Source organism: Patella vulgata, chromosome 6, assembly GCF_932274485.2.
Source record: "Patella vulgata chromosome 6, xgPatVulg1.2, whole genome shotgun sequence".
NCBI classification, from domain to species: domain Eukaryota; kingdom Metazoa; phylum Mollusca; class Gastropoda; family Patellidae; genus Patella; species Patella vulgata.
Genome location: NC_065884.2, coordinates 61150948 through 61165639, shown reverse-complemented (window position 1 = coordinate 61165639; position 14692 = coordinate 61150948). Strand labels below are relative to the sequence as shown.

The 14692-nt window shown below is 37.7% G+C and overlaps 1 protein-coding gene across 1 annotated transcript in view; it reads right to left on the bottom strand.

Moving 5' to 3' along the window:
- Positions 1-6392: 6392 nt before the first annotated feature.
- Positions 6393-14692, bottom strand: part of LOC126824621 (uncharacterized) — a 37445-nt gene continuing 29145 nt past the window's right edge. The window contains exon 2 of the mRNA XM_050553887.2: positions 6393-8413. Within this exon, the coding sequence (XP_050409844.1) occupies positions 7508-8413 (906 nt within the window). The 3' untranslated portion in view covers positions 6393-7507. The remainder of the gene's footprint in view (positions 8414-14692) is intronic.

Below are 14692 nucleotides of genomic sequence, written 5' to 3'. Positions count from 1 at the left end.
GACGCCATCTTGCTTTTAAACCCAAAAACAACGATATGCCGGGCTGCTCCAGGTGTACGCCTGATGTGAAAAAAGAAGAAATATAATATTTTTTGGGGAAAAATTCTTTTGCCTGCTAGTCAACAAAATGAAAGGTCCGAAATCACATGACATTTTGGTCTGAAGAAATTCTGCATTGTGCAGTTGTTTCGGTTTATTCATTTAAAGATGGGTTCCCGCGTACAAACTGGGTGATTTAATGGTATATATGGACCAAAAACATATTCAAACTAATTAATTTTTCATAATTATACTTCAAATCCTTCTCAAACATTGTAATTGCGAAGGAATGGCGCCTGTAAATGAGTTGTCGTAACTTTCCCTATACAGGACTTTGATTAAAGCTTCATGGACTGGGTTATCTTTCTTTATCAAAATGTGTCGTAATCAGTTGAAAAAAGATCATCAATGGATAAAAGTAACTCTGAGAAGTAGCATTTGGACTAAGACTAGTAATTATTTCCCCTTATTTCATGATGGACGAATGTAGTGCGAGTTATAAATAGACAATTTTTCCCTTAATTTTTTTCTCCCCTCTTCCTGCATTTTTGGGTTGACTTTTTGGTCTAGAATAGGAGAAAAGGGATCAAATTTGTAATTTTATAGCAGTTTTCGGTAATACTGATGATATTACAGCGGAGGGATAGGGGCACACTGATCCGCAGTGAATATTTGCTTGGCCGCGACAATCACTGATAAGGATGACATTGATGCGGCTTAATGAGCTAGAAATATTAACTTTTTTCCTGCGACAAATTAAATTCTAAAACATTTTTTGTATATATTGGAAAAATAAATAAAGGCGTTTGACGTATTTGTAGTTAAAAATTATTTCCGATTTAGTGTAAATGGGTATTAAAATGACTAAAATGCAGCATTCTCTCCGAAGCAGTTATGTCTTATGTAAACAATGCACGCGCCATTCAGCCAATGATTCACACCGCGTGCTGTGACAGCACGTGTTAAGGCAGTCATCTATGACAAAGATATTATACGAGACTCGTAATTCTCTGTGAAACAGATTGGGATAGGGGGTGTAAAATGTCTTTCTGCCGAGCAATCATTGTATCGGAAGTGAGATTTTCACCCCAGTCAACTTCAAATCCCCGTAGCAAAAAATCTAAACAGTCAACCCCCTACAAGTTTATGATGAGGAGATTGCCAAATGTGGTCCCCATTGTGCCTATAAAGATTGGAACCAACGGAATGTTGAGCAAAAAGCTACAGCCTGTGATGTTACAGCCATTTAACATTGAAGTCAATGGGCAAATAATTACTAGTCTGAGTCCTGTATATGATACGATGGTCGAAACATAGATTTATTCTCAGCCACTTATTTCCTGAATTTTTCAATAAGAAGTGTCAGAAAAGAAAACTGCTTTTTTATTGCCCAACAATAGGTTTTTTGACTATTTGAGATCAAAATAGCCATTATTGGGGGTCCGTTGGCTGAGTGTGAATTTGGTGTGTAAATGTTAACATTTCGTTCACTATGATGTCAAAACATGGTTAGGTCTAAATATTAAGGCCAACTCAACTGCAGATTTGGTCTAAGGTCCCGAGATGTAAACAGGGCTAACCCTAACCCTAACCCAAGACCGAGGCCTTACCCTAACCCTAACCCACGACCTCGTCAACAAGCTTGTGCCGCGGGCCTAAGGCAAGACGTAGTCTGGCCCTAACCCTAACCCACAATCTTGTCAAAAAATCGTGTGCCCACAACTCTAGTTACATGTTGTGACCTTGAACCAAGCCTGCAGTTGGCCTTAATATTTAGACCTAACATGTTTTGACATCATACAATGAAATGTTAATGTGTACACTCCAAAATTCACATCTGTGTGACTTTTGACCAAACCTGCAGTTGGCCTTAATATTTAGACCAAACCTCAAAACATGGTGTCTGCCATTGAGATTGGCTTAGACTTATGTGACACTCAAGGTTTACTTTTTTTTAACTGACTGTTAACTGGTTTCTTGTCGGAGGGCCAGTGACTAGGTGTTCGCTAGAAATAAAGAGGTTTAATTCTATTTCCAGTTGAAACCATTTTTTTTTTCATTCTTATTTTCTCACTGTTTTTTATTGCATATTTATCCCCTGCTTTTCTATCATTTCAGGTGCCAGGGAAATGTTTCATATACAGTGAAATGATAGAAAGCTGAACACAAGTATTAGAAAAAAAGAAGCAAAACAGGTGAGATAAATGTGCATTTCATACACTTTACCAAGTACATTCAACCTGATCCCCACTTCTGCTCACTAACGGGCTGCAAATTTGGTACTGCACAGGCCTTTCCTCTCACCTTGGCATGTAACTGAATGAGAGAATTCCACATTTTGACCATTTTCTGGATGTCAATGATCAGTTTCCCTGGATAGTATTCGCCCCAGAATTCTCATTCTCATCCAAATTTAACATTTCAGGTCTACATCTCAAAACCGGATGACGTCCTGGACTGGCTTTAGTAGAACGATGATGCATATCAATTTCATCCCAGATCTCTAGGACACACCTATGGTGGAAGTGCAAGGCAAATCGTAATCAGTTTGGGTTCCAGTCGAGGACCTCTGTAAACTTTGCTTTCTGGTGATGACTTCATTTCCGAGCTTGGAAAGGACACCCTTGTGTTTATCAACGCCTCTCATATTGGAAGATAACAGAAATGGCTTATGTGTTGCATATCTCTTGGTCAGGAAAGTTGTAGGCACCATTGCCATTGTAAATCATTTGACAGGCCAGAGTGAACAGGAAGACCTGTGATTGGTCAGCATTGTATCAGATTCCATACTGGGGGCTGGGGATGAAAAAACTGTTGTAGTGTTACCTAATCAGATTATTTCAACTTACTTATCCTGTGGAAATGTAGCTATATAGGAGATATTTTGAAATTCATAGACACTGCATGTTTCAACATTTTAGATTTGACCACAATTTGGCACTTGAAACTACGTTAACAGAGAAAAACTGTGTGGTTTTCGATGAAAGTGTTAAAAAGTCTAATATTGCATCATGATTACTGTTTTAAAGTATTTTCGTGTTTGATTTATATTGAATTTATCTCATCTTTTTACAGAATGCATTTATGTTCAAAAATAAAAATGTTCTGTGGAATTCAAAATTCATATGCTTTTAAATTTCTGTCTGAAATTCCAGTTTTCTGATGTATTATAGTGTTTGCAGAATGCTGCACTGCTCATCTGAAAATGCATGGATTTTCATACTCTTTGGCCAGGGCATTGCATATATGTTTTTTTATTAGATAACAACCGATTTTGTTCAAACAGCAAGAATATGTGAGGTATATAGGACTAAGACTAGTAATTATTTCCCCTTATTTCATGATGGACGAATGTAGTGCGAGTTATAAATAGACAATTTTTCCCTTAATTTTTTTCTCCCCTCTTCCTGCATTTTTGGGGTGACTTTTTGGTCTAGAATAGGAGAAAGGGGATCAAATTTGTAATTTTATAGCAGTTTTCGGTAATACTGATGATATTACAGCGGAGGGATAGGGGGTCTAAAATGTCTTTCTGCCGAGCAATCATTGTATCGGAAGTGAGATTTTCACCCCAGTCAACTTCAAATCCCCGTAGCAAAAAATCTAAACGGTCAACCCCCTACAAGTTTATGATGAGGAGATTGCCAAATGTGGTCCCCATTGTGCCTATAAAGATTGGAACCAACGGAATGTTGAGCAAAAAGCTACAGCCTGTGATGTTACAGCCATTTAACATTGAAGTCAATGGGCAAATAATTACTAGTCTGAGTCCATTTTAGCTATTCTGGTAACCATTATGGATTCTTGGCGGCCATCTCGGAAAAGTCTATTTACACTATCAGTAGCCGGTAGCCCAGGCGGCGTCTAAATGTCTAGCAAAATGTGTAACACTGTTTTAGTAATAACAGATATATGTTTAGTAAAAATATCATTTATCTACATCAGGAACAAAATATACACAAGCTACATAAATATAACAGGAACTAAACTACAATAGAAACATAAATTCAACATCAACAAGGTACATTAATATAGTATATGACTATATTTCAACCATTCCGACCCCTGCCTCGACAGCGACTGAACTTAGATGAGCCGATTCGCCGGTCTCTTTTCCTCTCTTCTCCTCCCTTGTCTATATATCACGTCATGGTATGATTAACTGACCGATGAGTATTTCCTTTGAAGTCATGCGGAGCTTGTACACAGATCATATGTATAATCCTTGAGTGGCATTTAGCGATTGAACGCATTAAAAAACACAACACAGTTTATATGGAAATATAATCACTGGTTTATAAGTATAGCACGACGTTTCGACAATTATTCTCTTATCGTTATCAAGCACACACAAATGTGCTTGATAACGATAAGAGAATACTTGTCGAAACGTCGTGCTATACTTATCAACCAGTGATTATATTTCCATATAAACTGTGTTGTTAGATCATATGTAGCTTGTAAATAACATAAGTGATTAATTACATGTTTAATTATACCATAGCCATTTCGTGCCTCACAGAAGTAAGTACAGAGTTGAAAAGTCAATATCATATATACTATTCAAAAAAAGTAGGGGATATTTGATTTTGGGGGCATAATACTAAAATATGCAAATGACTACGAAAAAAGTCACTATAGAACCTAACAGAAGAAACATTTCCAGTTACATGTGACGCCCAAACGCACCAATAGCTACCGCATGGAATGCAGGTGATGCTTGGGATCATCATGGGGGTCCAACCCAAGATTTGCACGACTCTGACTTTGAATGTTACAGTCATTGTGGCATTGAATTCCAGGGTGGAAACATCAGTTTAATTGTTTTAGTGACCAGAAAACAAATTTTGATATGCGTCGGCTTACCCAAAATGAAAGGTTACGTGCCCTTGGCATGCTACAGATCGGCACAACACAGGCGGTTGTGGCGCGGACGATGAATGTTTCTCAGTCTGTCATAAGCAGGCTATGGTCCAGATACCGTGATACACAATCTGTACAGGACAGACCACGCTCAGGTCGACCAAGGGCGACAACTCAAGCCCAGGATCGATTTATCCGTACCTTGGCCTTGAGAAATCGTGTCATCACAGCAAATCAGATCAGCGCTCGTCTTCAAACAGACACTGGTGTGAGAGTGAGTGGCCAGACGATTCGGAATCGACTGCATAGGGGTCACCTTCGCGCCCGACGTCCTCGCGTGATCCCTTGTTTGAGAGATCATCACATTCAGGCAAGACGTCGTTGGTGTAGGGATCGTCAACACTGGGATAATCGACGCTGGAGCAATGTGATGTTTTCAGATGAGTCAAGGTTCACTGTTGATTTTTTGGACAGACGTAGGAGGGTGTGGCGTCGTCGAAACGAGGGCTTCCAAGACGTTAACGTCATCAAACATGATCGATTTGGGGGTGGTTCTGTTATGGTGTGGGGAGGCATTACTGTTGCTGGAAGAACGGCTTTACATGTTGTTGCAGGGCGTGTTACAGGCCAGTACTACCGGGACAACATCTTGGCAGTCCATGTTGTGCCGTTCGCACGACGTCATGGCCGCCGTTTCATCTTCCAGGATGACAACACAAGATGTCACAGGGCCAGGATCGTTACAGGTTACCTCCAACAACAGAACATCACCACATTACCTTGGCCAGCACTGAGTCCCGACCTCTCCCCCATCGAGCATGTCTGGGACATGCTTGGACAGAGGTTACGTCAACGTCAACAACGTCCTGCCAATGTCCAAGAACTTGCTTCTGCGTTGCAACAGGAATGGGACAATCTGGACCAAAATGACCTTAGACGTCTCATTAGGAGTATGCCACGTCGGATCAATGCTTGTTTGGCAAACAGAGGAGGATTTACCCGTTACTGACTTGGTTGTGATGCTGTGGTAACTTTGCTGTTTGACCCCGGGTATCATTTTACCCTTATAATGGTCAGTCTGTGCCTTACTTAGTCTAACGATCATTTGGAATAAATCGATGAATGTGAACTTCATTTCATTTTGTCATTTGTTTCTTCGTCAGTTTCATTAGGTGACTTTAATAACACTTAAAAATCAAATATCCCCTACTTTTTTTGAATAGTATATTATCACAAATCAGCTGGGGTTAATAAGTTCTATGTACCCAATTGATCGTTCAATTTGATGAAAGTTATAGAGAACTTTGTCACATTCCTATACTACCCACGAGATATTTACCAAAGTAAATAACTTACTAACACAATCCTCACAGGCAGGGCCGTATTTAGCGGGGGTGCAGGGGATACATTGCACCCCCAAAAAAATAAGGCGCCCCGAGAAATTGACCCATCCCCCTCCCCTCCCCAAAAAAGATATTTGACAATCTTTCAATTATAAAATAATACACTTTATTATGATCAAACAGTGATGCTCTTAAGGCAATGATCAGTCGGTCGGTTTTAAGGGCGCCCACACGCCAATGGGTTCGTTTGCCCTGATCGAAACTATCTTATATCACATACGTGGAGGCTATGGCGCCCCACTACTCTGCTGCACCCCCACTTTTAAAATCCTAAATACGGCCCTGCTCACAGGTGGTGCACTGGCTTCACATAGATTAAATGATGGCACACACAATAAAATAACAGCACACACGATATAAACGTCATTTGGAATAAGACATAAAACAAAAAATAACATTCGCTTCTTAAAGGAGCTAAATCGCTAATATTTTGGACCTAGAAATTCGCAAAAATGAGTCTCAACACATATAATAATGTAATATGAATTTATATAAACTGTTTTACATTCAATCGTGTCCGTTTTACTGTGAATTGTCATCAGTTATGTTCGGCGATATACGCCAGAAGTCTCAACCGCAAGTCAGTTTCTAGCGTCTGGTTATTCCAGTCAACACCGATATTATTTATTGCGCATGCTTTCCAAATAAGAATATGATATCACCGTTTGACATGACTTGTGGAATATGCCTAGCCTCATTCTTTGAGCACCTTGTTACAAATGGCGCTGAAACGCATTATGGTACACGATGGTACACGATTCGTGTACCAAATGGTAAAATGTTTATTTTGTCTTAAATATTGGATATCAGAAGCCCATCTTTTCCAGGTAAGATCACAACACTAATGCTGATTTAAATTGCAAAAACAAATCGTGTTTTCAATGTCGAAGATTTTGGATGATATTGAGTTACGGACTTAGCTACTTTAAGCGCGACCCTTCTTCTTTGAGGGTATAAACCGGTTTTTTTTAAATAGGAATACAAACTTTTCGAATTTACGAGACACTGTAGTTCATTTTAGCAAGTTTTCCAGGACTTAACTCAATTCTTTTTTTAAATAAATAATTGAAGCATTCTGTTAGTTTTTCACAATATTGTGTTAGTATGTGGTGGTATTTGGTAGTATTTAGTTAGTATTGAGTAAATCGTCCAGCCCGTTCTGTTCAGACTTGGCTAAACACAAAAGCAATCTTCAGGCCAGTTTAATCTAAGTGATCTGTAGGAATAGCCATGCCCGTATTTTTACTAGTATTAAGACGCTTTCGTCTAGCATCACGTAGTCCCGTACAATGTAAATGATACACTTTAAGAACTTTGCAAGGGTTAGTCACTTTATAATGTCCTAAAGTTCTGAAGGCCCAGATCGACATATTTTCAACTCCATAATGAATGGCAAATACTGATAACTCTTTTTTAACTTCTGCTGGAAATTTTCCAATCGGCACGAAAATATAGGTATCATGGGAGCCCATATAACGCTTCTCATCACAGCTGTTAGACGATAATTCTTTACGCATGTCACAATATTTCTCTTTTTTGCCATGTCTGGTTAAAATATACATTAACTTATTTTTCACCATAACATCTTTTTTTATTAATTCAAACCCTTCTCCTGGATAGACATCAGAAGGTGTGTACATTGCTATTTCACCTTGCAGATTATCATAAGCAAAATCAAAATATGCGGTTTGTGTTTGTGGATTGGGAACGAGATGAAACACTAGTTTGTGCAGATTACTTTCGAGGTTGAGTTTAACATACTCTACTACTGCAGACTGATTGTATAGAAAATGAACACGATAGACACATTGGTGGTCGAGAGTCCTCTGTAACCCTGTCATAAATTCTGACATTCTTGCTTGTATATTTTCTGGTTTGTACCTGGAATAGCTTGTCGTTTTGATGTCGTTACTGGTAAGTAGAGGCATGGTGCATATCACATGTATCTGTTCACACGATTTGTTGTTTTCTGGCAATGTTTGGATAAGTCCGACAGTCTTCATCATCCTTCGTACGACCCTGTTGCTTCTTAACTGATTGGTTAAGGCAGAAATAAATATGATTATCACCAAAACGGGAATAATGACAATAGCATGCTTCAGCTTCATCTAAAAGATACAGAAAAAGTTTATTAATTTAAAAACAATTAGTATAGAGGGCCCATAACCTTTGTGTTACATACTTAGACGTAAATTTGCGTTTCAGGGACTTTCATTTCGATTTTCACGAAATTCCAATTCAACCTTCATTATGGTGGAATATTGATATATCTTAACGGTTTTTAAAATCGGAAAAAAAATTGTGACCTCTAGAGAATCCATAAGCTAAAATTGCGATTTGTCGACCAATCAGGGGCGATAATCCAGGAAGTTACGTTCGGATATGTGTGATTATCAAAAGGAACCAAGATCTTCATGATAAAAACATATATTTAAAGTTTCATCCAATTCGGATAAAAACTGTGGTCTCTAGAGGGGTCCATAACCTTATATACCATATTTTTACACTCTTTGCCATTATGTCCGTCAGGTTTTATCTGATTTTCACGAAATTCGAACTCAACTATCACAAGTGTATAACTGTGATATATTCACACGTTTTTTTTTTAAATTGGATAAAAACAATTGTGACATTTATAGGTACCACAAGTTCAAAATGCGATTTTTCGTACAATCAAGGGCCATAATTCAGGAAGTTAGGATCCGATATGCGCGAATATCGACAGAAACCTAATCTTTGGGTTATAAACATGCATTTCAAGTTTCATCAAAATCGGATCAAAATTGTGTCCTCTAGGAGGTCCACAACCTTGATATACAAGATGTTTACACTATTTGCGTACACAAGGGGCGGCCATTTTGTCCGACAGTCTTGGTCCGATTTTTACAAAATTCGAACTCCACCACCATTGGGGTGTGACGATGATATACTAAAACGTTTTTCGAAATTGGATAAAAATTGTGACCTCTAGAGGGACCACAAGTTAAAAGCGCGAAATTTCTTAAAATCAGGGGCCATAGTTCAGGAAGTGACGATCCGATATGCGCGAATATCGGAAGGAACCAAGATCTTTGTGATATAAACATGTATTCCAAGTTTCATCAAAATCGGATGAAAATTGTGACCTCTAGAGTGTCCACAACCTTGATATACCATATTTTACACTATTTGCGTACAATGGGCGGCCACTTTGTCCGGCAGTTTTTTGGTCCTATCTTCATAAAATTAGAACTAAACTATCATTAGAGTGTAACGGTGATATACTAAAAAAACAGTTTTTTAAATCGGATAAAAATTGTGGTGGGCTGGCTACGAAACGAAACAAAGCGATAAAACAGTAACTGCAGTATACGATTCCTTCTAATGTAACCAGCGGCTGCCAGGCAGGATACGCCCACATTTTCGAGAGATGGATAGAGAACAAAGTAAAAAGAAAGTGATTTTTCCTACAATCAAGGGGAATAATTCAGGAAATTAAATTCGATATGCGCAAATATCGAAAGGAACCGAGATCTTTGTGTTATAAACTTACATTTCAAGTTTCAACAAAATCGGATTAAAATTGTGACCTCTATAGGGTCCACAGCCTTGATATACCATATTTTTACGCTATTTGAGAACGAAGGGCGGCCATTTTGTGTGTCAATTTTGGGCCGATTTTCACGAAATTCGAACTCAGCCATCCGTAGGGGGTAACAGTGATATAATAATACGTTTTTTTAAATCGGATAAAAATTATGACAAGCTAAAAACGCGATTTTTCGTACAATCAGGGGCCATAATTCAGGAAGTTACGGTCCGATATGCGCAAATATCGAAAGGGACTGAGATCTTTGCGTTATAAACTTACATTTCAAGTTTCAACAAAATTGGATAAAAATTGTGACCTCTGTAGGGTCCAGAACAATGATATACCATATTTTTACACTATTTGAGAACGAACGGCGGCCATTTTGTCTGTCAATTTTGGGGCCGATTTTCACAAAATTTGAACTCAGCCGTCCTTAGGGTATAACGGTAATATAATAATACGGTTTTTTAAATCGGATAAAAATTATGACCTCTATAGGGTCCACAAGCTAAAAACGCCATTTTTTCGTACAATCAGGGGCCATAATTCAGGAAGTTACGGTCCGATATGCGCGAATATCGAAAGGATCCGAGATCTTTGGGTTATGAACTTACATTTCAAGTTTCAACAAAATCGGATAAAAGTTGTGACCTCTATAGGGTCCACAACCTTGGTATACCATATTTTTACGCTATTTGAGAACGAACGGCGGCCATTTTGTCTGTCAATTTTGGGCCAATTTTCACGAAATTCGATCTCAGCCGTCCTTAGAGTGTAACGGTGATATAATAATACGGTTTTTAAAATCTGATAAAAATTATGACCTCTATAGGTTCCACAAGCTAAAAACGCGATTTTTCGTACAAACAGGGGTCATAATTCAGGAAGTTACGGTCCGATATGCGCGACTATCGAAAGGAACCGAGATCTTTGGGTTATAAACTTACATTTCGATTTTTTAACAAAATCGGATAAAAATTGTGACCTCTATAGGGTCCACAAGCTAAAAACGTGATTTTTCGTACAATCAGGGGCCATAATCGTCAAAATCGGATAAGAATTGTGACCTGTAGAGAGTCCACAAACAATTGTGGACGGACGAACGGACGGACGTCCAGACATACGGACGTCCGGACGGACAGGGGCGACGACAATATACGTCCACATGAAAATGTGGGCGTATAAAAATTTATATAATAATTATCAGACTCTTTATATAATTCTACTTTTAAACAATGTACTTATAATTGTGTACATAATTTCGCAGGGGAGATTAATTATACTAAAATCGTTTCAGATTGATAGAAAGACGTACATCGACATTATTCTAATAAACATTGCATTGGTTATTTAATAACCGTGTCCGTCGTGTAAATATTTTCTTTTGTATTTTGAGTAGGTTATTTTCAAATAAATTTATCCGCTGGCAATGGACTGTTGAGAAAGTAAAGTATGAACACATAACAGAAGTAAACTATAAAGTTGTCCATGATGCATGTTTGAGAATAAAATAGTTAAGTCAATGTGGTCGATTAGAACCTGATATGGTGTCAGAGAAGTTGTAGTTATATAGTAATAGGCCTAAGTGTAAAGCTGGTTAGGGTCTCGGGGATGATGCGACAGTGAATTGTGACACAACAGTCATGACATAAAGAACACAGAAGATAGAAAAAGTTTTAACCCCAGAGAATTTTCATTTTGACTAACTTAATGAGTGATCAGAGTGGAAACAAAGATTTTCAAGGTTCAGATTAGCTACAAAATTACAGAGAAGAAGGCGACGTCCAGGTTAGTTTTTTGATTTACGCCAAGGAAAAACGAAGCTGGAAATATTTTCCTTAGTTTTGTATTCGAAGTAAAGGAAGACAGGGGAAAATATAATGATGTGCTAGCTAAATTTTGTAGTACCTGTCAGACGTGGAGAGCGGACAACTGAAATGAAATGAAATGGGATTTAACGTCCTATTGTTCTGCTCCGAACTGGGCTAATGAAGACGGGCATACGCCATACAGTGTGCTATGAGGGAAATTTTGCCCGGACAGTGGCACTACGGCCTACTCTTATTTCGAATTCCAACTGTCAAGGGATCTTTTACGTGCACGCCAATGTGTACACAGGACCTCGGTTTTTCGTCTCATCCAAATGACTAGACAGCTGTCCTTGTCAGGCCCTCCATCCTGCATCACTGACAAGGAGGAACCACGCCGGAAAATCTGTGTGAACTTTCTCGGCCAATGCAGGGATCGAACACCCGACCTCCAGGCTAGCGAGCCAGCGTCTTACCCAAGCATCGTTTCTTACTACATATTTGGAACAGCCCTTAATCGTCTAGTATTGTCTCTGGTTGTATTTGTAATTCCTTAACTGGTTAGTTCATCGCGTGCATTTTGCATACCGATAGTTCATTGGCCAATCACGCTATTTTAACGACATTTCGCCTAATAGTTTGGATGCAGCTATGGCGGGTGTGGCGCCAGGCAGGGTAAGCTTACTCTTCCGGACACCTGTTACCACTGTTTGTCGTGTATTTTGTACACGGGGAGCAGTCCATTTGCTGATTACACTATTTTGCTTTAATACACTATTTTGCCTATAACGTTTTTTAGGACTTCGAATTCTGTCTTATGGTTTGGATTGTTCGTACTTGGTTTTATTTTATTTAAATGCCACTCTGATATGCCACATTAATGACGGCTTCACGTGGTGATTGAATATACTGCATCTTTAATAGTATGATTAACAGGAACAACAAATACAAACGTTTCTTTATTATAGTTTTACATGCATAGATTATAATAAAGTCATCACCTCTACCCCTTATTTGCGATTGCAAATGAAACTTACAGAAGATGACGACGATATCTCATGCGAGTAGGCAACATTTAGGTCGCTTCCGGTCAGCGCTTTTAAAAAATGTGGCACGACTGCAGACTGCAATTATCAACCGATGTATATGAAACTTACATAATATGATGGTTGGGGCTAAAAGCTATTGCAGATTTCGTCATAGGTCACTCGATGTAAATAAGGTTAGGGCACGGGTTAGGATTAGAGCTAATGATAACAATAATATCTCAATGTTGTCAAATTTTGGGCCACTTCTGGTCAGTGGTTTCGGAGAGTACCACCAGTTGACTTTTAACGCAGTGTTTAACGTCGAAGAATCTTCTGGACACTTTAATAGAGACCAAAGTTATCGTTCGATTTCATACAGTGCTTCGGGTGATGAGAAGAAGAAGCCGTCTGGTATTCAAAGTTTTCTGATAATCTGATATTAACTGGTATGTATAATACATGTTAGCATCCAAAAAAACTTGAAATCAAACAAATGCTCATGGGTTGTTTCGTTGCCTGGAATCCTGTTATTAATAATATATCTGATTTGAATCCTGCTCGATGTGTAAAGGCACCATTTCGTCTATAGGAGCAGGATTACAATCACGCATTAATTGCGCATGTCGTCATTTTGCCAGGAATATAGCACCATATTCTTTTCATTTTATTTATTTGTGCTATATGTATGTTAAAGATATGTGAAATGTTGTTGAAACGTCGCAGTGAAATAAACCATAGTAATTGTTATCCATAAATAGTGTTTTTTTGAGAAAAAAAATACATTCGTTACAGAATCTGAGTATTCCAAATCTTTTTAGAAATTTTGATTTCATGAATTTACATAGCTAACAAATGTTTTAATATTTTAGTATTGAAAAGAGATATAACAAATAACAATATAAAACTCGATCCATTAAAAAATAATGATAAATTCACTGGGGTTTTTTTTTGTTTGGTTTTTTTTTGTTTTTAATAAGTACAAATAGAGAATCTCCTACGAGTCTTTTTTGTTATCAAAAAAGACGAATAGGAGATTGTATTTATCACACAAACTCTTCTTACATGCACAAATAAATAGATATATTTCTTTTTTCACTTTTACTGAACCTGATTACATTACCGCGTAGTGATACATCATTTTTGACAGCAATTTAACCATTGCAACGTCCTTTATATTGACCCAGTGTTTCCATCAAGGTCAATTAAACATACATTATGCAAGAGCTAAATCTGCCTATTGTAGGTCTTTCTTTAGGCCTGAAATGTTATATAAACTAAATCAGACATTAATTAACGTATCCAGACCATAATCAACTTTCAATGTCAACGCTAGCCTGCGATAATTGTTGGATTATGATCTGATTTGCTGCATAACTTTCCTCCTCGATTTAACGATTAAATGGATAATCGAGACTATGATTTTTGTCCTACCGACTTTAGTAATGATGACCGAGGCTATGCGGAACTTTAGATAGCTTATTTCTCGGTTCATAGTGGACCAATTTGACTGAAATTTTCAGAAAATTGCCTTTACATTATCTAGTTTTTAACTTTTTTAGTGCGAACTACCAACTCGTTATCGAATCTCACATAATATATCTTTAAATAACAATAGTTCATTTTTAGTTAAAAAAAATAGTTACTTTTAATAAGAAATGAACTGTTCTTTGAAAATAAAAAAAGTAGTTTCTTTTCAACTGACCAATCAAATCTCCTAAGGAGATATCGCAGTAGATTATGAAATATATCACACAAGCGATATCTACTGTAGAATGTATTATTGGGTGATAAATAGAGAATCTCCTACCAGTCTTTTTTGATATCACAAAATATCAACACAAGTTGATAAAGTAACAAAAAACGAGGCTCTGCCGAGTTTTTTTTTTTTACTTTATCAACGAGTGTTGATATTTTTTGATATAAAAAAAAGACGAGTAGGAGATTTTATTTATCACCCAATCCCTTCTTACATGCACAAAT